We start from the raw sequence: 22,728 nt of genomic DNA, 5'->3' as shown, positions 1-22,728 counted from the left end.
TACTTATCTGTTTGTATTTAACAGTCTAACTATCTAACAATATTTGACCACCAACGATAAATACACATTCGCCTTGTTTCTTCCCTTACCTCTGGACCTCTCTGGGACATAACAGTGGCACACCAAAATGTGAAAGCTCTAAAGAAACTAGAAAGTATACACCTTGAGTTGAGATTGATAACCATTTACAGTTTTCAAAAACCATGGAACAAGAAGGTCAGGGTTTTCTAGATACTTTATTCACACAGTAACTATTTTAATGCAAGCTGTAAACACAAACTCAAAATATTTCCTACTGCAAAGAGGAATAAATACAGGAAGTGACCTAAGGACTACAGTACTCCAATTGTCCACTTTAAGATGCTATCTGTCACAGTATGCTCTGTTACAGCTCACAGGAGGACTTGCATAGACAGTTTCATTACATCAACCTCTCAGTATCAAATTCACTTCAAAAATATACTCCAATAAAATATGTTTTAGTTAGAATATAAAAAAAAAGGCTCTACATTTTATATGCGTGTGTGCGTCTACTATTACACAGCACTTCATCCATGTTTAAATTAGCAGACCAAATGCTACTGTACAGACTGAGAAAATAAAGGGAATTAGGGAATTCCTTTTAAGGCAATCAGCAGATACAGTGTGTCTTGCAAACTGGGACTTTTTTTGGAAGCGTGTCCTTTCCTTTGTGATAGAGAATACATCAGAGTATTTCTGAGTCTAAAGCCTGAGCAACTTCCTTCCTTTCGTAATAATAGAACCACCTACTATCTTTACATTGCAAATCAATAACACAGAACCAAAAACTCTTTTTATGTATGTGAGCTCTCCCTACACAGGCACAGCTGTCAGCCTGCTGCAGCTCATGAGTCTCTTTCAGAGCTCTGTCTTCCCGTTGCTCGCTGAGCTGCTGGCAGCTCCGTTCTCTGCCGCAGAGCTGGCAGTGGAGGAGGGGGCGCCATTGGGCTGGAAACCCAACGAGGCCGAGTTGACGCAGTAGCGTTTTCCTGTGGGTCTCGGTCCGTCATCAAACAGGTGTCCCAGGTGAGCTCCACACTGAAACACAACGGGAATGATTCATTGACAGCTTTTTAGAAATTTTAGGAACACGTGCATTATCAACTTGTGATCCTGCAAAAATGATTGCCTTGCCATCCATGCAATTTACTGGGGAAAGTGGAGGCAATGTCCCCTGCCGTCTCTTTTCAATGTTTTGAGGTGCTTTTTGAACATGGGCAGGGATGGGGCAGAGCGGACGTGGAGTGGTAGACTGTTCCAGAGTGTGGGAGCATTGGCAGAGAAAGCCCTGTGCCCAAAAGTCTGCAACCTGGTGCGCGGGTGCAGGTCCTTGTCAGAGGACCGCAGGGAACGTGACTGAGTGTAGGGGTGGAGGAGATCTGTGAGGTATTGTGGTGAGAGTCTGTTGGGAGGATGGGAGTGATATGCTGCCAGGGCTTTTTTCTTTGTTCTATCCGGAATGTGCACTTGCACACATTTGATTGGCAGACACAATACGTTGCTAGACAACATTTTTTTGTGGCAAAAAAAAGTTGAGCCAGATTCTGGTTTTTGGCAGTTGAATTCAACGGGGATTTGTTTACGTACGCAGGGCTAATGTGGGTCCTAACACGATCCTTTGCCCTGGAACGGTCTTGCCAAATGTGTGCTGAGATGGGTGAGAACTGTGATGTGACAGGAAGCTGTGGAAAGTGGAATATAGCACTGGGCACAGGGGGCAGACTTTAATGAATCCAGAAGATCCACATCTGGTGAAAGGGACACGCCATGGCAGGGTATGATAGGCTGTGACACTTGTCAGTTAAATAAACATACTGTAAAATATGACACCCTTTAAGCCTCAAAGACACACAAGAGAAGTCAAACTAAAACCAAAATATTTAGATATAGAACAGAGTTTATTTCATATTCATTGATTACAAGTATTTCATTGTTTCTGGTTCTATTTTTGTTTCAAGTACTGTGTCATTTCTCTTTGACTAGTGGTTTTCTGTGACTAGTTTTTTTTCTGTGCGTCTGTTTAAAAACTGCGAGAAAGCGGCTGTGCATTTGATTTTATTCTCATTTTATTCTCACAGCCACTTTGTGCTAAAGGATTAAACAACAGATGTGGTTCTGGTGTAATGCAGTGTTTCTAGTGTACCTGGCTGCAGGTGATCTCCACTCTGTGCATCCCATAGGAGAAATCATCTGAGACTGTGACGGACTCTTCCTTCACAAGGTCAAAGAAGGACGGCCAACCTGAACACATGAGGGCATCATGTTAGGAAGGGGGAGGAGGGCACACAGGTGGAGGGACATGCAAAGGACAGAACTGGTCGTACTGTGTGTCTGAGGTGAGCTGGTGCTAGCTTTGAAGACAAAATCAAAACCTATCGATTGGTCGGTCCAGCACTAGGGTGGCCGAGACGGTTCAACACAATTACAAAAAGCTACAACACAAACGCAAAAGCTACAACAAATACATAAGCGACAACAGAAGTGAGCGTGTTGTTGACAAACGGAGCCGGTGGATGAGCAGGAGGAAAGTTCTTGTTTGAGAAGTAAGTGAAACATGGTTCCTTGCTAATTCTGATTACTGTCGCTGCTCAATATCTTGGTATTTTCATATGCATGAACTCTGCCATTTAGGCTACAAAGCTACAGCTATAACGTTACCTAAATGGCGCCCAGCTCCTTAACGCGGGAGTGCTACATTTAAAGTCTATAGTTTGTCAGGTTTAGTGAAGCTGTTTAAATCACACAACCCCAAACCAGAATTTTTTTTTACGTATATAAAGACAAAGCCAATCATTTTATACAGTACGTTCAAAAAAATTAATTTCAGGCTTCGGAGATGCGACTTGCTCTGGCTGAAATAGCCCCGGCTTATAAAGATAGCGGAGCAGAGAAAAGACCTGCAGGTGAAAAAACTGGCCTAGTGGGTTACCTAGTGAGTTACCTCAAGAACAGCCTTTTTCCATCTTCGTAACATTGCCAAAATTAGGAATATCCTGTCTCAAAACGATGCTAAAAAACTAGTCCATGCATTCGTTACTTCTAGACTAGACTACTGTAATTCCTTACTATCAGGTTGCTCAAATAAGTCCCTTAAGACTCTCCAGCTGATCCAGAATGCTGCAGCGCGTGTTCTGACGAGAACTAAGAAAAGAGATCATATTTCTCCTGTATTAGCTTCTCTGCATTGGCTTCCTGTGAAATCTAGGATCGATTTTAAAATCCTCCTCCTGACCTACAAAGCTCTAAATGGTCAAGCACCATCCTATCTAGAACAGCTCTTAGTACCTTATTGTCCTAATAGAGCACTACGCTCCCAGAATGCAGAGTTTCTTGTGGTTCCTAGAGTCTCTAAAAGTAGACTGGGGGCCAGAGCCTTCAGCTATCAGGCTCCTCTCCTGTGGAACCAGCTCCCAGTCTGGGTTCGGGGGGCAGACACCGTCACCACATTTAAGAGTAAACTGAAAACTCTCCTCTTTGATAAAGCTTATAGTTAGGGAGTGAGGAGTTGCAGCGTCCGCCTAACCCGGCCCACCTGCTTCTCTTCGTAGTCATCAGATTTATTTATCATATAATCAATAATATAGCGAGAGTAGAGGGAGGCAGGCCAGTACAGCCCGATCCGGCAGGGGAGAGTTCAAGCCCAATCCGGCACCTCTCTCTAAGCTAACCTGCCTCTCTTAGTTATGCCATTATAATTCTAGACTACCGGGGAAGTTCCTTCCTTCCTGTGACACACTGAGCTGCTCTCTCATCTCTGTTTTCACTTGTTTCCTTTTGTATGCATCCTGTCCCAGAACTGCTTGTTACTAACCTAGCTCTGGGGAGTTTACTCCCCGGAGTCTTTATGTTTCTTCTTCGCAGAGCTATGCTCTGCAATTCCCTGCAATGCACGGCCGCGTCGTGCTGCGTCCTGCTGCAGCCGCCGCACCCACCCATGCTCTGCAGCGCCACGTTTCATCCTGCAACGCCCTGCTGTGATGTTCATACGCACAGAGTAGTCAGGATCCGGTATAGGAGACTGCACTACTCAGTATGACACGATGTGCCCTGCTATAACATGAACTACAACGGCTACCTTCGAAGTCACTATTCCATTGTCTTTATTGTGACTATTATTTGCCACTGTTCATCACACCCCCAACCGGCCCCGCCAGACACCGCCTACCAAGAGTCTGGGTCTGCCGAGGTTTCTTCCTAAAAGGGAGTTTTTCCTTGCCACTGTCGCAATAGCCACTGCTAATGCTTGCTCTTGAGGGAATTACTGTAATTGTTGGGGCTTTGGAAATTATAGAGTGGTCTAGACCTACTCTATCTGTAAAGTGTCTCGAGATAACTCTTGTTCTGATTTGATACTATAAATAAAATTGAATTGAATTACAGTGGTTCAACTTACCCGATCCCGAGTCAAATTTAGTGTTGGAGCTAGAACAGGAAACAAAAATATTAATTAGAAAAAGTTTGTTCATTACAGTGTTTAACAAAAATAAAGTACGGACTCATCTTTCTTACATTACTCTTTAATATTGTAGTGGAGCGTCATGGCTCCCAACATCTGACACACACACACACACACACACACACACACACACACACACACACACACACACACACACACACACACACACAAAAAAACACAAAACAAAAAAAAACACACAAACACTCACCTGAACAGCAGGGCCCCGCAGACAACACAAGTGTAGGTCCCCTCATCTTTATGATGGGTGAACCCTCCAGTGAAGGCACTGTGGAAAGTGGCTGTATTAGTCACACTGAATGGCCCAACATGATGAACAGATAAGTTATTGTTTAGGGAGCAACCTTATGATTATTTTTTTATTTTTTATTAATTTGCTTGGTGTGATTGATTCTTCAGCTGACAGCATGGTAAGCAGTCAGGCAGGAGACGCTCCGTGCTGAGCAAGGATTTTGTATCTGAATCACGACCAGGACTCACATTTTTCATATCTTCGTTCATTATTCTTGACGCGACAATATCCCAATTTCACAGTCAAAGACTTCACGTAGGCTGTTAAAAGAAGTGATTGTCGGGGCGTCTGCTCATAATTGTAGGTAAGGTGTACTTAAGAAAATACATCAGTAATAATTTGTGTGTGTGTGTGTGTGTGTGTGTGTGTTATGGCATGCAAGATTAAATGAAATGAGAATATTCAATGAAATTCTGAAAACAAGTAAATTAAAAGTTGAGAAGTGTCCCTGGATATTTTCATGATATTCCTTTCCCTAATAAACTGGGGTTGTGGATTGTCACGATAAGCGTAAAAACACTGCCAAACAGGTTTTGTATTAAAAGGTGCTGTAGGTAGGATTGTGAAGATCCAGGACTTAGCCAACAAATTCGAACATCGACAACTTCTCAGTCCCTCCCCCACCTTTCCGCCAAAGCCCAAAACGGTCTCCTAAGCCCCTCCCCCCACAAGGGAGAATGAATGTGTGTGCCTGAGCAGTGATTACCATGCAGTTAGACACCCCCCTGGCCCTGATTGGTGCATCTGAACAGGGAGCGGTGGATTTTTGCAAATCACACTACAGGAGCTGGACTTTTTTTTTTTTTAAATGACCTGCTTCATGTAGTTCTACTGGAACATAGGGTCAGTTTCAGCAAATATGACAGATAGTTTTATAAGGCTTACCTACTGCACCTTTAAATAGTGCAAAAGTTCATAATATGACTCGTTAATTTATGAAACTTTGAGGAAAATGACATATAACTTGATGTGTAAGTGCTTATGGTGAGCAGGTGGTTCCAGCGCCTCGTCCCACCTCTCCGTTCCTCTCTCCTGGGTAACATGGTACTGCGTAGGTGTGAGCCGCTTCTTCAGCTCCTCCTGAGGGAAGCTCACTGGCCAGGTCTTCTTAGTCCTACATGCTCCTGATGGGTGGGGGGGGGAGCAGGGAGGACAAAAAATATTAACTATGCAGGTTTTCTGATGCCGATTCCTCCGTCTCAACGTCATGCTTAGTCATACAATAGAAATAAAAGCAGGGTGGCTGAAAAAAGTGAGCTCAGAGACAGCTGATGCAGTGGTGCTGCTCGTCATATTTAATTGACGTCGCCTCGACTCCTCTCTCCTCGAGGCTCTTCATCGACTCCTCTGCTCACATATCCCGTGGGCGGGATGAAGATGCGAGGAGAGGAATCGGGGATGCACAAACTGGGAATTGGGAAAGGGCTATTGTATTTGGTTTTTATTTATGTTTTACACAACTTGATTGTAATTGGGGTTTGTAATATTATATTCATCAAAAGGCTCATAAGAAGAAGGGCTCTGTATCTATGAATGAACTGTACGAGAGAAGTGATGGTCGTTCTGTGTATCCGTGTGTGTGTGTGTGTGTGTGTGTGTGTGTGTGTGTGTGTGTGTGTGTGTGTGTGTGTGTGTGTGTGTGTGTGTGTCTCAGCTGTTCTGGATAAACTGGATAGTTGTTCAGGTTCTTTTTAGCATATTTTTTTTCTGACATGATAAGCAGTAGTGAAATGTAACTAAAGTACATTTACCCAAGATGTACTTAAGTACAAATTTGAGGTAATTGTACTTTACTTGAGTCTTTTTCTTTTCATGCCACTTTCTACTTCTACTCCGCTACATTTCAGAAAGAAATACTGCACTTTCTACTCCACTACATTCATCTGTTACAGCTTTAGTTACACATTAAGATTTTTGCACATAAAAACACATGTAGTTTATGAAATACCATATTTTATTATAAATTAAACTACCCAACAATATAACGGCCTACAAGTCCTGTCCTGATGATACTTACATACTTTTACTTACGTAACATTTTCAATGCAAGACTTTTAGTTGTAAGAGTACTTTCACAGTGTGGTATTAGTACTTTTACTTAAGTAAAAGGATCTGAATACTTCTTCCAACACTGATAAGCAGATCTTAAGGTAGTGCTGCTGCTTTAATACCCTGCTCGGATACGTTTTGACCTCAGATATGAAAGAATCATCACTGCGTCATCATACACTACTTCAGCATAACTGACGCTTGTTGTGCACGGCTAAACATACGTTTCGTTTTAATCCCAAAAGAAAAAACACAAAAAGAACCAATGTGCAATAAAACATTGAACATTAAAACACTGAGTGTCAAGTTAAAACCAAACCACAACAACCAGTGCATGCAAGCTGCAGGGAAGCAAAGCGTGAATCATTTGATTATTCTGTTAGCGTTTCAACATTCAGCTGTGTGACAGCAGCGGGTGATTAGAGCTACAAACTCAACAGACGCTGAACTCAAAAGGAATAGGAGGATTATAAACCATTAAAAAAAAAAACTTTTTTGACCACCCATGGCACAAATTGTTGTATCTTACACCAGCACGTCAGGAGTGTGTGGGTGGTGACACAGAGATGGGCCCATGCTGATGTAAACAAAGTAGTTTCAAAAAGCCTTTGTGGATTTCTATGTGAGGCCTTAACGACATTTTACATTGGAAATTCCACGGTGTGACTGTAGTCTCTTTATGTCTTGAATATCTGGAAGCTCTTATACCTCTTACAAGTTAGGTTTTAAGTTTTGTACCTCTGGCAAATTACATTATAACACGCGTACAGTACAAATGTCAGCTGTTTAATGTCTACAGATGGCATGGTTTTATTTCAGTTAGCCTTATAGCTGGTTTGATTTGCATTGAGAGATGATTTTATGCCAATCTCTAGGTATGGTAAAGGGTATGTGATGGTGTGGGGGGCTATTTTAATTCCAAAGGCCAAGGGAACTTTATCAGGATGCATAGTATCCTGGATCCATGAAATAACTGTCCTTTAAAAATAAAAATCTGCCTGCCTCTATGGGAATTTAACATAGGGGTGTACTTACTTATGCCCCCTGTATTTTAAGGAAGAACATTTGTTTTATTTACGACACATTATTCATTCACAAAGAAAATTGGTGTCCTTAAAAGGTTGAATTTTTCCTAATTTTTCTAATTAATTTAATTAATTAATTAATCAGTGTCTGTATAGCTTCCTGGAGCACAATCCATTCCTTAAAACTGCAGACGGTCAACCACAAAAGGAATTAAATGTGCAATCAAGACTGGGGTCTGCAGGGCTCTAGAGTGCGACCAATTTGGTCGCAAATGCAACCAAAATTTGTAAGGGTGCAATTAAGATGTTTCCTAGGTTGCACCGGTGCACCTAACAGTCCTCGCATCCGCTGCCACTCCACGAACGAAGCGATGTCGTTTATATGGATATGGTTGAATGTTGTGTCACATGACCCACTCCTTCTGTAAAGCCGTGCCTGTGTTTGGATCTCTCCTCCTTGCAGCCCCCCCCCATTCACTCACGGCTCCACTGCAACATGGAGAGACACAGCGCCGCCGGTCCACATGCTGACATTTGTCTACAGTTTTCATTGTTATTAACACAGCTGTATATTGTTAAGTATGAGAGGGAAACCTGTATTGGTACCAGTGTTTCCGCTGGTAACTCTCTGTTATTGCGGCCGCCACGGCGAAAAACACATTATTAAACTAACTTCAGTTGGTTGAGTAATAGCGTGTAAGACGGAGCATGCTGGATCAAAGTTCATAAAAATGCAGCGCAGTGACGATACAGACATTTCATAGCCTACACAAGACGTCGACGATGACCTGCCAAAGCGCATTCGACCCGTGCTGGACCCATTCATAATGAGTCAGCCGTCACAGGTCGGAGTCGAACCTCTATATATATACCAACTGAGCTATCTGGGCGTCCTCTTTCTCTTTTAATCAGTCTGTTGTTGTTGTTGTTGAAAACAAGTGAAGGAGCTTTCTCCTTCACTTCCTAGGCTATTTCAGATAACTTTCAATTAATTTAATGTGTTGCAGCTGTATATTTTCAAACTGTCTTTGCATTTTATTTAAATCACAATCCATTTTAATAAAAGAGCTTGTGAAAAGTGGCTTTGACTTAAAACTGAACATTTAGCCCACTTTGTAAAAAAATACAGAGATATATATCGTGTATCGCCATTCAGCGCGAATGGCGACACAAGGAAAAATTTGGGTGCACCTAAATTTTTTGCTGGTGCACCTAAATAAAAAAGTTAGGTGCACCAGTGCAACCAAGGCAAAAAGTTAGTCTGGAGCCCTGGTCTATCCGGCCGACTAGCTCCCAGGTTTTAAGGTCAGCTTGAGTCAGCATCGATAATCTCCACCCAAGCTGCGATTGGACAGTTGACTGTTTTTCATTTTGGCATGGACAACGCATCTCCATCTCAGGAAAGAAAAGGCTTTACTTTTTTTCTCATTTCTTATAATCTATATTATATTAATAATAGGGTTATTAGTATAAAATAAAACTAGAAATTTAAAATTAGGCATCATCTGAATCTGGTGGTCTAATTTGGGAGCTCTTAAGTATCGTTCACTGCAAAGATTTGATTGGTATTCCCTAAGAGAACCGATCAAATGTAAGAAAAGAACTAAAAGCAGCTCACATCATTCTGAACACACGTTGACTAGGACAGTAAAGACATGCCAGGTGTTAAGGCTTTAGAGAGGCAGAGCACAGCAGGCACACAGCACCCAGTCAGTGGACCTGAGGGAAGACTGCAGGGCCTCAGAGCTACAGGCTGGCTCTTGGTTATTAGATGCAGGAGATTGAAGCCCGACATGGCTGCTGGAGAGAGGTGCTCCTCCCACCAGTAGAACCAAACACTTCACAGCAGGGCTACAACCAAGGACTAGGCTGGATGAAAGGGTGGGGGAGGGGGGAGGCAGACAGGGAGAAACAACACAGATCAAGATACTGAACAGCATTAAAAGACAAGTGGAATAAAGGCGCTGGATCAGGATCTGTTTGGGATTCCCACTGATAATGCAGAGTTTGAAGGCATGAGGAAGGAACATGGACACACACCTAGAAAAACTAAAAACATGAATTAATACCTTATCCTGCACTTATGACCAATTTCTTCATTACAAAAATTAGAATTAATCAAATGAAATTCATACATGACCCAACTTTAACATTAGGTATCTATCTAATAAATCGGGGAACCCGTGTGTGTGTGTGTGTGTGTGTGTGTGTGTGTGTGTGTCTACACACGTCTTTGAAATATCTCATGAACCGTTTATTTTGGATATCGGATATTAAAGGGGTGATAGAATGCAAAACTGATTTTACCTTGTCATAGTTGAATAATGACAGTTTAGTGGGTAACTAGGACATACTTAGAACCTCTAAATCCCATTGACACCTCTTTTCTCTGCAAATCTCACTATTTGAAACTGCCTCTGAAAACGGGCGAATCTCAACAAGCCCCATAGCTGACGTCAACTATTGCGGCTCCTCCTCATTTGGCTCTAGTCTGTGTTTGTCACGCCCCAACATTTGCATAGGCTACACAACTGACCTGAGATCAGTTAGTCTTCTGACTCTAGGGCCCTGTTTACACGATGACGCTCTCGGGTGAAAACGAAAAAATATTTTATCGGATGTGCCTTTCTTTATACGCCGACGGCGTTTTTGGGGCTTAAAAACGCAAAAAAGTGAAACCACCCTCCAGAGTGGAAATCTTAAAAACGCTCCACCGTCGCGTTACCGTCTAAAGGGTAAAAACGCACAAGTCTGAAGACAGCGGTGTGGAGAGAGACGAGAAAAAGGCGTTACGGAGTAGGCTACAGAAATTAGGCTCCTGTTAGAATTTCAATGTAATGGCTCAATATTTAAATGATTTCAACAATGTGGATAAGGTTGTTATAGTTCGATGATGATATGTAGGCTATTCGTTTGAGCCAGAGCAGGCGACAACGTTACGGATGAAGAGAGAGAGAGAGCGAGCGGCAGCGGTCAGCAGGCAGAGGGCAGAGGTCAGCGGGCAGAGGAGGGTCTGCTTCAGCCTCCTCTGCCCGCTGCCTCTCACTCTCAAGCAGCGGCTGAAGGGCCGCGAGGCTCAGGGTATTGGTAGTGCTCCCGTGGGTGCTGTGTTGTGGCTTATCACGGTCAATTGTGCCGGTCATCATCAGACAAACATGCAACTCCACCTCCTCGTCTTTCCAGACGAGCTTTTGTTGTTCGCTTCGGCATGTTTTGGTTTCGCGCTACTAAGGAGAGAAGTAGAATGAATGTTCTATACTGTCTATGGTTCTACGCAGGTGGGTGCCTTGGTGGTGTTGTGTGGCAGTGCCACCTAGTCACCTGGAGTGCATACTACATCGAATTTCACACACTTTTGCGTCACCATATGCACGCAGATTTCCCCTCCATAACACTCGTCTAAACGCAGAATAAAAAGTGATAACGCAACACCACTTTTGCGTTTTCTCTTCAGATCGTTTCCGTGTAAACATAGCCTAGGTCGTGCAGATCTCAGAAATTATACAGTATTTCATCTGTTGTTCATCTGCTATTTTACCATTCAATTCACTTCTGAGACTTTTTTTATGCGAGAAATCAACAACGTAGAGGTCAAATATGGGCCGTTTTACAAAAATGTATATCTAATTGCAAATTTTGTCCGACTGTGTGTCGGAGTTCAGCTGCCGGTGCTGCCTGTGTTGCTGCCTCGCCGCCTGGCCTGCCTTCCTTCACTGACCCCGGCCTGCTGTGAGCTCGATTGAGCTCCGTCAAGGCTGGCAGCCCACGGCACTTTATACCCGCGCAAAGTCACTGCTTTGTGGCTGAATGACTACTAAACGCCGCTGCCCTGACAGAGCTCCAGGGCCTGCAGTTCCCCTCTTCCTAATGCCAGGTGTGTGTGAGCGAGAGTGCGGTCAGCGAGCTTGTTACGCCAGCAATCTGTTACCACAGGTTCTAGTTAATCTTTTAATGTGTGTAATTATAATGTGTTGAGTTATTTAAACAAACGATCGGGGAAATAAACGCCGCTTGTCTGCGAGTCTCATTGATAGAGCCTGCAGCTGGATGTAGCTCTATCAATGAGAGCTAGCTAGCCTCCTCTTAGAATTCCTCTGGAATTCACAAAAATCCATTAACTTGAAATCGGACACCGTTGTTAGCTTTATAAAACCCTTAGGTAGATGTTGTATACGTGGCGTGACGAAATTCAAACTGTAAATATAATCGAATTACGCCGAAAATTACTATCCGTGATTTGTAGCTACATAGCTAATTAGGATTGAAGGGACAGTTGCAGCTAACGAAACACCTACTCTCCACAAATATTCATTAACTTGAAATCGGACACCGTTGTTAGCTTTATAAGACATTTAGTTAGATGTTGTATAAGTGGCGTGACATGTGTGTAACATGAGGTAACAGATTGCTGGTGTAACAAGCTCGCTGGCCGCGCTCTCACTCTCACACACGGGCCATTTAGCTAGCAGGAAGAGGGGAGTTGCAGGCCCTGGAGCTCTGTCAGGGCAGCGGTGTTGGTAGTCCCTGCTGTGGGCTGCCAGCCGTGACGGAGCTCCAAGTACCTCATAGAAGGCCGGGGTCTGTGAAGGAAGGCAGGCCGGGCGGCGAGGCAGTCTTACCAAATTTGCAATTAGCCATCAATTTTCGTAAAACGGCCCATATTTGAGCTTTATATAGTTGATTTCTCGCTTAAAAAAGTCTCAGAAGTGAATTTAATAACGAAATAGCCCGACAAACAATTTTGCAGTGTCTGAAATATGAGACCTGCTGTCCAGTCTCCCATATGTTTCTATGTAGTTTGCTCAAACCAATCAGCGCGTAGCTCATTTGGAACATTAGGAGACCTTAAGGAACAGTGTAAAATACCCTAAATAATCATTCTATCACCCCTTTAAAAAAATGTGAATAAAACCAAACAGCTGAACAATAAAGACTAAACACTGCCATCAGTCAAATGTCCGATTACTCCACATTGTCATTGTGATAAAATTCTGACTCTGCCACATTCTCTGTCAGGTAAATGTAGTAGTACAATGTTTTCCTCTGATAGAAGTACACTGTAAGTCAGTAGTAGGCTATACAGTACAGTGGAGTTGCATATTAAGTGCTTTGGGGTCTTTCTGTAAGTAATTCTGTAGTACAATTTGGTTCTGGAGAATGCTACAAAAAAACACCATCACAAGCGAAAGCAATCGGCCCGTTCCAAACGGGGACATTTTAAAAGGGGGACTCATAATATGATACAATACGCACTAAAATGATCAAAAGCATTACTATTTTTGAACCTTCACTGTGCAGAACGATGCATGAGTTTGAGCTTGAAGAAGGCTGTGTTGCCATTCATTGAGAATGTTGCACTGTGCTCACCTTGAATATGGCTTTAAGATGTGGATGTGGGAGCAGGACTTTGTGACATTAAAACTAGTTTGTAAGTGGGCTCTGTGCAGGCCAGTAAGCTTCCTTCAAAGACAGAGAGAAACGCTACAGTCACACCAGGACATGTTGACACCAAAGCTAACAGGTTACTCTACCTAGAAGAGCAGCAGGCAGTGCAGGGTGGCAGACTGAGTTGCTGCCTTGCGCAAGGGCGCGATGCAGGGCCACGAAAAGTCCACGTCTGAGGAGGACAGCCATGAGAAACACAGTCACACTGAAGTGAGACAGAGAGACAAAGAGAGGAGAAAGAAAGCGAAGCACAGCGGTTGAATTATTTTCTAAGCCCAAAAATATTTATTGACCGTTCATGATTGGGATTTAGGACTTAAAAACATACTGAGGTACATCTGCCCATATCTGTAGATAAATATATTCTGACTACAGCTACAAAGATTAATAAGTGAATCGAATAGTTGAACAGTCTGATCATCGCCAGAGGTTGAAGTACAGTCCCTGACAAAAGTCTTGTCGCTTGTGTACAGATTGACCTGAAGTGCCGCTGAAATATATTTCTAATCAAGATGTTTTTACAAGAAATGGCTCATTTTAATCCCAACAGCTTTATTAATAATGTTTCAGTGCAAAACGAAACTGTCAAAACAGTATTCTAATATTCACAGCTTGGTAAAGCCCATTGAGTCAATTTTTGCAAAGACATAAATGTTGTCGCCTTGTCATATGAGCTTCACCTGTGACTAATAATGGATCAATTAGGTCTCAGGTGTGTATAAAAACAACCCCAGTACACTAGACCTTCACATCAACTGCAACTAGACCTCTGCAAACATGCCTAAGATTCACCCTGAGACTAAAGTTTTGATTATCAAGAGGCTGAAGACCAGATCCACTGCTGATGTGGCAGACACCTTCAATGTGTCTCAGCGTCAAGTACAGAGGATAAAAAAACATTTGAAGACACTGGAGACGTTTTTGACAAGCCCAGGTCAGGCAGACCCCCCAAGACAACTGTTCGAGAGGACCGTTTTGTTGTTCCGGAAAATCCAAGGCCAGCCCATTTGCCACTGCAGCAGAGCTCCACGAGACCTGGTCACCTGAAGTCCCTGTGTCAACCAGAACAGTTTGTCGGATTCTGTCTCGAAATGGCCTCCATGGTCGAATCAGTGCCCAGAAGCCAGCACTAAACAAAAGACAATTGAAAAACCGTGTGGCATTTGCCAAGGCCCACAGCCTGCTAAAAGGATGGACGCTGGAAAAGTGGAAGAAGGTGGATTTTTCAGATGAATCTTCTGTTGAATTACACCACAGTCGCCGCAAATATTGCAGGAGACCTACTGGAGCCCGCATGGATCCGAGATTCACCCAGAAAACAGTGAAGTTTGGTGGCGGAAAAATCATGGTCTGGGGTTACATCCAGTATGGGGGTGTGCGAGAGATCTGCAGGGTGGAAGGCAACATCAATAGTCTAAAATACCGAGAAATCTTAGCTACCTCTTATATTCACAACCATAAAAGAGGCCAAATCCTGCAGCAGGACGGTGCTCCATTGCATACTTCCATCTCCACATCAAAGTTCCTCAAGGCGAAGAAGGCCAAGGTGCTCCAGGATTGGCCAGCCCAGTCACCAGACATGAACATCATTGAGCATATGTGGGGGTAGGATGAAAGAGGAAGCATGGAAGACGAAACCAAAGAATATTGATGAACTCTGGGAGGCATGCAAGACTGCTTTCTTTGCTATTCCTGATGACTTCATCAATAAATTGTATGAATCCTTGCCAAACCACATGGATGCAGTCCTTCAAGCTCATGGAAGTCATACAAGATATTAAATTTGGATCTCACAGCACAACTACTTAATTTGCTGACATACTTTTGTATTTGCAGTAAATTTGTTCAATTTCTGTATAGGCGTCAAAACTTTTGTCTTACCAAAACTTGACCTGTCTTGATTAAATGATAAATCTTTTTTCAGTGAAACAAATTTATTTCAGTGCATTAAACATCATTTGGGAGGGTTTTAGCTTTTCATATGAGCTATTTCTAACACCAATTGATTAATTAAAAGTCAGGTTAATAGCAGGTGTTTCTACAAAATAGATAAGCAACAAGACTTTTGTCAGGGACTGTATATTGAATCTCTCTGGATCTATTCTTTGTGGCATCATGAGAAAAGATCCTCTAAAGCGTTCACATAATGGACAGACAGCCAAAATCCATGAGGAAAATCTCACTCTGTTTGAGAAGGGTGCTTTGGGATAAAATGCTCTACAAAGACAGCCTTATATAGCAGTGTTTTCAGCAGTGTGTGACTAATATTAACCAGCAGGAAAACAGTATTCTACCAGTGTTTACCATAATACTGTACACTGCATTAACACTTTATTATATACACTGTACCATAGGCCTATGCAGTCAATACAAAGTCCTGCTATAAATCTACCTTCATCATCGATCATTTTTCTTGACATTATGGTCAAATGTTAACCTGGAGTAAACATGCTATCTGAATCTGAAGGTTTTGTATTAATAATCATAAATGAAAGGCTGTGTTCCAACAGCACTGTATTTAATAATGGGGCTGCATACTAAGTTTGCTAGCTCTGCCTACCTATATTTTTTAATTATTTTTGGGGCATTTTAGGCACTTAGTTAACAGGACAGCTGAGGACAAGTAAAGGGCCACGGGTTGGAATCGAACCTACAGCCGCTGCGGTAAAGACTAAAGCCTGTGTAAATGGGGCGCACGCTCAACGTGGTGAGCTACCAAGGCATCACTGCTGTCCATACTCATTAAGGGTGTCACAATTTTGATTTTAATTCGAAATCGACCGAAATTAAGTCACAATCTCGAACTTTGAATTAAAAAAGGGAATCGTCGATGCTGCCACGGCCCCATGTCACGTCCGGTCGGCTTGCCAAGCGGGAAAAAGAAAAAGCGTGTCCGCGCTATTTTCGCACATGTAGGGAACCTCGTGAATTAACCTGCATCATGTCAGCTGTTTGGACATTCTTCAGCGTGTGTGTAGAAGATAACAAGTTTGCAATATAGAACACCTGCAAGGAGAAAGTAGGGCGTGGAGGGATGACACCAAAAACCAAAATCACATTTGTTTTGTTGGATACTGGATATGAAAAGAAAGATATGGTTCTAACATTGCTCTTTAGATGGGTGTGAATTTCCCACACCAGGAGTAATTTATATAGTTCTATTTTATAGTGATCCATTATCTGTTCAAAACATTTTCTATGTTCTGTGCAAAATGTTCTGTTAAAGAAAAGATAGAAAATAAATATTTGTCTGTAAAGTGGTTAGAAAAAATGAAAATCGGAATCGGCTAAAAATCTGTATCGGCTGGCATAACTCAAAGAAAATCGGATATCGGAACCGGCCTAGAAAGTTGTCATCTGTGCATCTCTAGCTGGGACAGACGCCTTATTTCTTCAGGCTAACTATAATAGCTTTAGCCAGGCAGGGAGCAGCTTTCTGCGGTGACAAATGGCCCGGGAGATGTCGTGGTAACGTTGCATTAATCAGGTGATTTAGTTCATGTTGCAGAGAACAGAGATGCTGTATTTTCAATTTTATAGCTGATTGGGGTACTTATTGTTTACGGTTTACATCTTACTTTACACACTTCAGGCTGCTGCAGCTAGTTCAGGGGAGAGACTGTATGACACTAGGTGGTACAGCCTGAGAAACTGCCTTCTGCATTTTTGTTTTGCTTTTCCCTCCATTGTACTGAACCGAACCGTGATGTCTGAACTGAGGTATGAACCGAACTGTGACTTCTGTGTATCATTCCACCCCTTTTTAATTATTTAAAACCCTTTTTCATTATTTAAAAAGTATTAAAAAGCCCTTTTTAATTATTTAAAACCTGTTTTAACATTCTGTGTTTACATCAGTTTCCCACCCTTTTCTGCTGTCTTGCAAGCAAATCAATTTGACTTTGCCGTCAGTTCTGTCCACTGGGGGAAGAAGCGGACCAATATTTTCAGGTTTTTACTTTCTCCACTCTCTGTATTCGGCTCTGTGCACTGCTATGTAATTCTGCTGCCCATTAGCTCTGCTGCAGAATGAGGTCAGCCAAACCACTCTGTACCAAACAATGAAAATATATTCTGGTGCTGGCAGGAGCACAACAACTAAAGCCAGGAGGGGCCACAGTGCTTTGGTCTTTTATCACTGAACTACAATTAGCCTACAACTAGAAGGACACTTGGAGAGCGAGGAACTCTGGCAAGGCAAGGCTATCACCACGTTATATATGCTTCCTCTAGGCAATATTATTAGGAAACATTCCATTAACTTCCACTGTTATGCAGATGATACCCAATTATACCTATCAATCAAGCCAGACGAAACTAGTCAGTTAGTTAAACTTCAAGCATGCATTAAGGACATAAAATCCTGTATGACCTATCTGTAGCTTGATCTTTAGATAATGAGCTTCAGAGGTGTTTAGGGCAGCACAATAACCTCGGTTTTGTCTGAGTTTAACATCAGGAAATTGTAGGTCATCCAGGATTTTATGTCCTTAATGCATGCTTGAAGTTTAGCTAACTGACTGGTTTCATCTGGCTTGATTGATAGTTGTAATTTGGTATCATCTGCATTAGGGGTGCACCGATCCGACTTTTTCAGTCCCGATACCGATGCCAGGGCTTTGTGTATCTGTTGATACCCGATACCGATCCGATACCGTTGCTGAATTAATAATAAACTGTATACCTTCCACATCATACCTTCCTTCCACCATGTGGAAGACACTAAAGGCACCAGACCTTCCTAACTAAACATTACTTTCCTAACTAAGACAAAATAACATAGATGTAATGTATTGAATTCTTATTTATTTGTTATTAAAAAACAATTGTGCATTCAAATCGAAAATATAATGCAATCAAACTTCTTAAAATAAATTTAAATACATAATAATGGGCCATCAATAATGGGCCACCTTTATATAGGTTTATAATGGCTTATTCTACTGTCAGTAGGGTTGGGCATCGAGAACCGATTCCTAATCGGAATCGTTTCAAAAATTACGATTCCATCGGAATATTGTACTGTATTGGAATCGTTTTGGAATCGTTTGGAGGATTTGGTTTCAAATCCGATCATCACTTCCCAATTTAACATGTGCAAGTTTTGGTTTCCGTAGTGGCCAGGTGCTTGTTGTGTTGCAGCCATGGAGCACAGTAAGCGGCGCTCTAGTGTGGCTTCATTTTACGTTGAAAAAGCTGTAAAACTGCAAACCACCATTGAATCAAAATAAAACTTTCCTCTTATTTGTGAAAATAGGCATGTGACCCGTTTCAACTCCACCCCTCAAAGAATCGGAATCGATAAGAACCGGAATCGAAAGGAAGAATCGGAATTGGAATCAGAATCGTTAATATCCAAACGATGCCCAACCCTAACTGTCAGGAGTACATAGAATATCACAAAAACATGTTAATGTCATCATGTTTACTTAAAGCTTTGATTAAGGGTTTGCTTGGCTCCACGACATTATACAATAACTTTGTATGAAGGGGAATCCATGAAACAGTTACAGAAGCTAAACTATTTGTATTGTGCAAACTGCAAAGTAGTAAAATAAACTCAAATCGAATGAATAGCCTACACATACAAACAACTTTAACACTGTTTCCCTTTCAAAACTAAATAGTTGTAAGCTAGTACTGTAACCACTACCTTGGCCACAGGTAAGTTAGGTTCTAGTAGTGTGGTTGTAGTGGGGGACTGAACGTAGCTCCGCTGTCAGCCTCCTTCGCTGTTTGAATAATGTTGGTAGGTTGGCGGACGTATTTCAGCGAGGCGAGACATCTTAAATCCAGAGTTTAATCATTGCTCTGAACCCATCTTTCTCAACGGTCTGTAGCGGGACCAGAGGTGGATTGCGTTCATAACGTTGCTCCGCTGCATGCTTGAAGTGACAGGTCTTTAACATTAGCACAGTAATGTTAACACGGCCGAGTAACGTTAGAGCGACGGGCAACAACAGTGGCTAAATTATGTCCGATTTGTTAGAAAGAAAAAACTTGGGAACAACAGACGGCTCCTCTCTTGAGCACACGTTGTTCTGGTGTATCTCCGGTCTTTCTTCATCCTCTAGCTAACTTTCTTCTCGGTTCTTGTGCAGTAGCGACCGTAGCCTCTCCCAGCTTAACAGACTGTTTCCTAATAATATTGCCTAGAGGAAGCATATATAAAAGGTGGTGATAGGGCTTGCAGAATACGGACCCGGAGCCAGTAAACAACAACAAATAGAATTGGCTGTAATGTTTTCCAAGTTGGATGTGAAAGAACAAGGTTTTCAAACGAGTTATAATTTAGTTTAGGTTGCCTTTCCCTTTCCTTTATTGTGTTATATCTTTTTTTGTGCACGTTATAGGTTAACAAAGTGAAAAAGCCCAAAGTCCACCCCAAAGGGACTTACCATCTCCAACAGAAAACACTGTTCACCAACTGCTCCAAACAGCTCTATTGTAGTCCAGCCTTTACTTCAGAGACAAACGTGGGTCACTTTGGAACACACTTTATAATGCTCGCCTAGCTGCTAGCATGGCACGCCCTCATACTCTGCTTCTGACTGGCTAGTAGTCCTTACCTAGGTACTGTCAGGGCACGCCCTCATACTCTGCTTCTGACTGGCTAGTAGTCCTTACCTAGGTACTGTCAGTTTCCGCTGCTAGTAGTCTTACCTGGTACTGTCAGGGCACCCTCATACTCTGCTTCTGACTGGCTAGTAGTCCTTACCTAGGTACTGTCAGGGCACGCCCTCATACTCTGCTTCTGACTGGCTAGTAGTCCTTACCTAGGTACTGTCAGGGCACGCCCTCATACTCTGCTTCTGACTGGCTAGTAGTCCTTACCTGTACTGTCAGGGCACGCCCTCGTACTCTGCTTCTGACTGGCTAGTAGTCCTTACCTAGGTACTGCGCATGTGCAACACACAACAAAGATAGAATAGAAGTGTGATGTCCCACTCTGTAGCTAAAACAGAGAGCTCAACACACAGAGTGAAAAGAGGAGCTGCAGCAATGGGCAGTTTGTACTGCAAAAATATGGTGTTTTTTGAAAATGAAACCATGTAAACCTATTCTGATATAACCTCTAAATACAATTATGAACCTGAAAATGAGCAAAATATGAGCACTTTAATGCCCTATCTTTAGTCCCGAGCCAGGCACGCAGCTGCTTTATTTAACCTGAATCACTAGTGCGCCATATTGAAACACAGGAATTGTTGTGGATATCTACCCTACAGGACAGGGAGCTCCATTCTGGCGCTGGTCTAATCAGCTTATACAGTACATGTAACGTTACCTTGTGAAATGCCAATTTTCATTAAGTTACAGTAACGTTACTACGTTGCGTTGCACTGCGTGTGTTCTATTTCCATTTTTTACGACAGTTTGCAATCCTTTCGGAAATTCATGCTGCCGTTTCAAATTCGTCTTTGACGTTTTAAGCTGCTACATTCCTCAGCAACAGAGAACTCACCAACATTCGCCCCATGTCGCGGTTTAAATGCTAACTTTGACTATCGTTCCCTTCATAACCGTAAGATAGTCCACAAAATACAAAAAACAAACAGCGCCATATCTTACCTGAGAAGAGCAGCAACAGGAAAGCAGCGGTGACAGAGAAGCGTTGTGTCGCCAGTGTTAATCTGCAGGTGTCCAAGGCTAACCCACCAAGGCTAACCCACCACAGCCTTCCCGTTGACCGACAGACTGTGTGTTTGTGTACGGTTGGAGTGCCTCAACATCTCCAATTATGGACAGGACCCTAGCCTCGTCACAGCATGATGTAACCGGACTACAACGTCTTCTTCAACAATAAATGACATGGAATTATATTATATATAACTTTAAAAGGACAAATAAGGACGCCATCCTGACTCCGAACATTTACAATGTCTAACAACCTCTTTAATGGAAATTCCATGCGCCCCTTTTTGTCATGTAATGTTTTCAAGGTGTTTGTGTATCTGTACTTGAATAATAAAGTTTTTTGAAGAAAAAAAAGTTAGCTTTTTTTCATCCACTGACTGAGCTAACAAACAAAAATGACTGAATTCTCAGAATTCTGACTTTATAACAGTTATAAATATCACAATATAAACTGACATTACGTTATAATATCAACGTAATGTCAGTGTAAATTGTGACATAATCATATACCATGCAAACATAATACTAAGTAAATTAAATTTAAATTATGATAAATACCAATCATAATCATAGTGTATTGTTGAAGGGCAAACATGTTTCTGGGAGAGGAGAGGTCACATGTAGATAGGAGGAGTTTGTCTGACTAGAACACTGGTTCCAAAAGTGGGGTCCGGAGACCCCCCAGGGGTCCTTTAGGGCAGTGTTTCTCAAACTATTTTTAATATTGTACCCCCTTTGAATTGCTTTTTTTAAGCCAAGTACCCCCTGACCAGCAGAAAACATTTTTGGTATAAAAAAAAAAAAAAAAAAAGAGTGTTTACAATTACAATACAGTATACAATTGCAGTGATAGATTCTCTAAACTACAACCTTTTTTAAAAAAAACAAAAGCATTTAAATGCTACATTTCAAATGTTTAGGATCCATCACTTATTTCATTCATTATTATAGTATCATTATTTTAGGAATTATGCATGACATATTTTCTGCATGTTGTTGTTTTCCTGCCTCTGGGACTACAGGTGAAAATGAGCATTTATGCTATAACCTGGCTCATTTACAGTCTTTACAGAAATGTTAGATTGTTCATTAATGTGCATTGTCCCGAATAAATAAATAAATAAAAAAAAATGCAAAGGATTGTGGATTGTGCAAAAATGTCATGTGACTCCTGCAGTCCTCTAAAGTACCCCTATGGGGACACATTGGTATTGGGTTTGAGGTGACTTTGCCTGGAACGCTACCAAGTCGTGAGTCGTGACTTGAAGTCGTAACTTACGGGCTAAAAATTGTGTCTGGAACGCAGCTTCCTGAGACAAAGCAAGCAGTGTGCGTGTTGCGTGACCCATCGTAGGGGTACTTAACATGTAAAAGTTTGGGACATACTGGACTAGAATACAAGAAAAAGATCACAGAGAGCCATTCAACAAGCTTTAGTGGGGTGGAAAAACTAGCCAGGGATGTTGGTGGACAGTTTTAACTGAGGTGGGCATTTAGGACTTACGCCTTTATTTTAAACCTCCTGTTGTCCATTTTCAAAAAGTTTCTATATCAGAAATTTTTTTTTTTTCTTTCAACCATATTGTCAAAAATAAATACCGTAGATGGTTCCATACAACGCTCTTCACAAGTAAATAAATGATCAGTTCACTAATTTCATTGAATGTGGGTGTTTTATTCAATGTTATAGCATTTGGAGAATATAATTGATAAAATAGTTTAAAAAACTTTAAAAAAAGCTTCAAAAACGTTGAAAAGTGACAAATGTCGGGAAATGTGACAAA

At 41.9% G+C, this 22,728-nt stretch overlaps 1 protein-coding gene across 7 annotated transcripts; it reads right to left on the bottom strand.

Moving 5' to 3' along the window:
- Window positions 1–217: 217 nt before the first annotated feature.
- On the bottom strand, window positions 218–21,114 carry msrb3 (methionine sulfoxide reductase B3). 7 transcript variants are annotated; one of them, XM_039791316.1, is made up of 8 exons: window positions 20,879–20,896; window positions 13,393–13,511; window positions 9,581–9,725; window positions 5,803–5,911; window positions 4,686–4,763; window positions 4,415–4,443; window positions 2,165–2,262; window positions 218–1,059 (listed from the first exon to the last, which is right to left on the bottom strand). In XM_039791316.1, exons 3-8 carry the CDS (start codon window positions 9,654–9,656, stop codon window positions 880–882), a joined length of 570 nt encoding a protein of 189 aa, XP_039647250.1. In that variant the 5' UTR covers window positions 9,657–9,725; window positions 13,393–13,511; window positions 20,879–20,896; the 3' UTR covers window positions 218–879. The 7 variants fall into 7 exon arrangements, with proteins under 7 accessions (XP_039647250.1, XP_039647254.1, XP_039647252.1 ...); XM_039791320.1 differs by lacking the exon at window positions 13,393–13,511 and having other exon boundaries at window positions 20,879–21,114; XM_039791318.1 differs by lacking the exon at window positions 13,393–13,511 and having other exon boundaries at window positions 9,581–9,730; window positions 20,879–21,113.
- Window positions 21,115–22,728: the final 1,614 nt, after the last annotated feature.

This window comes from Perca fluviatilis, chromosome 23, assembly GCF_010015445.1.
Source record: "Perca fluviatilis chromosome 23, GENO_Pfluv_1.0, whole genome shotgun sequence".
Taxonomy (NCBI): Eukaryota; Metazoa; Chordata; class Actinopteri; order Perciformes; family Percidae; genus Perca; species Perca fluviatilis.
Note: the sequence above shows the minus strand (reverse complement) of the source record. Positions and strands in the feature narration are given on the sequence as shown.

What these genes read in the sequence shown, in the direction of transcription:
- msrb3 (XM_039791314.1), bottom strand. Translation starts at nt 13,495, where the DNA reads ATGGCTGTCCTCCTCAGACGTGGACTTTTCGTGGCCCTGCATCGCGCC. An exon ending in CAGGAGAGAGGAACGGAGAG is followed by an intron (nt 4,764 to 5,802) that starts GTGGGACGAGGC and finishes CACTTTCCACAG; the next exon opens with TGCCTTCACTGGAGGGTTCA. An exon ending in TGGAGATCACCTGCAGCCAG is followed by an intron (nt 1,060 to 2,164) that starts GTACACTAGAAA and finishes GTTGTGTTTCAG; the next exon opens with TGTGGAGCTCACCTGGGACA.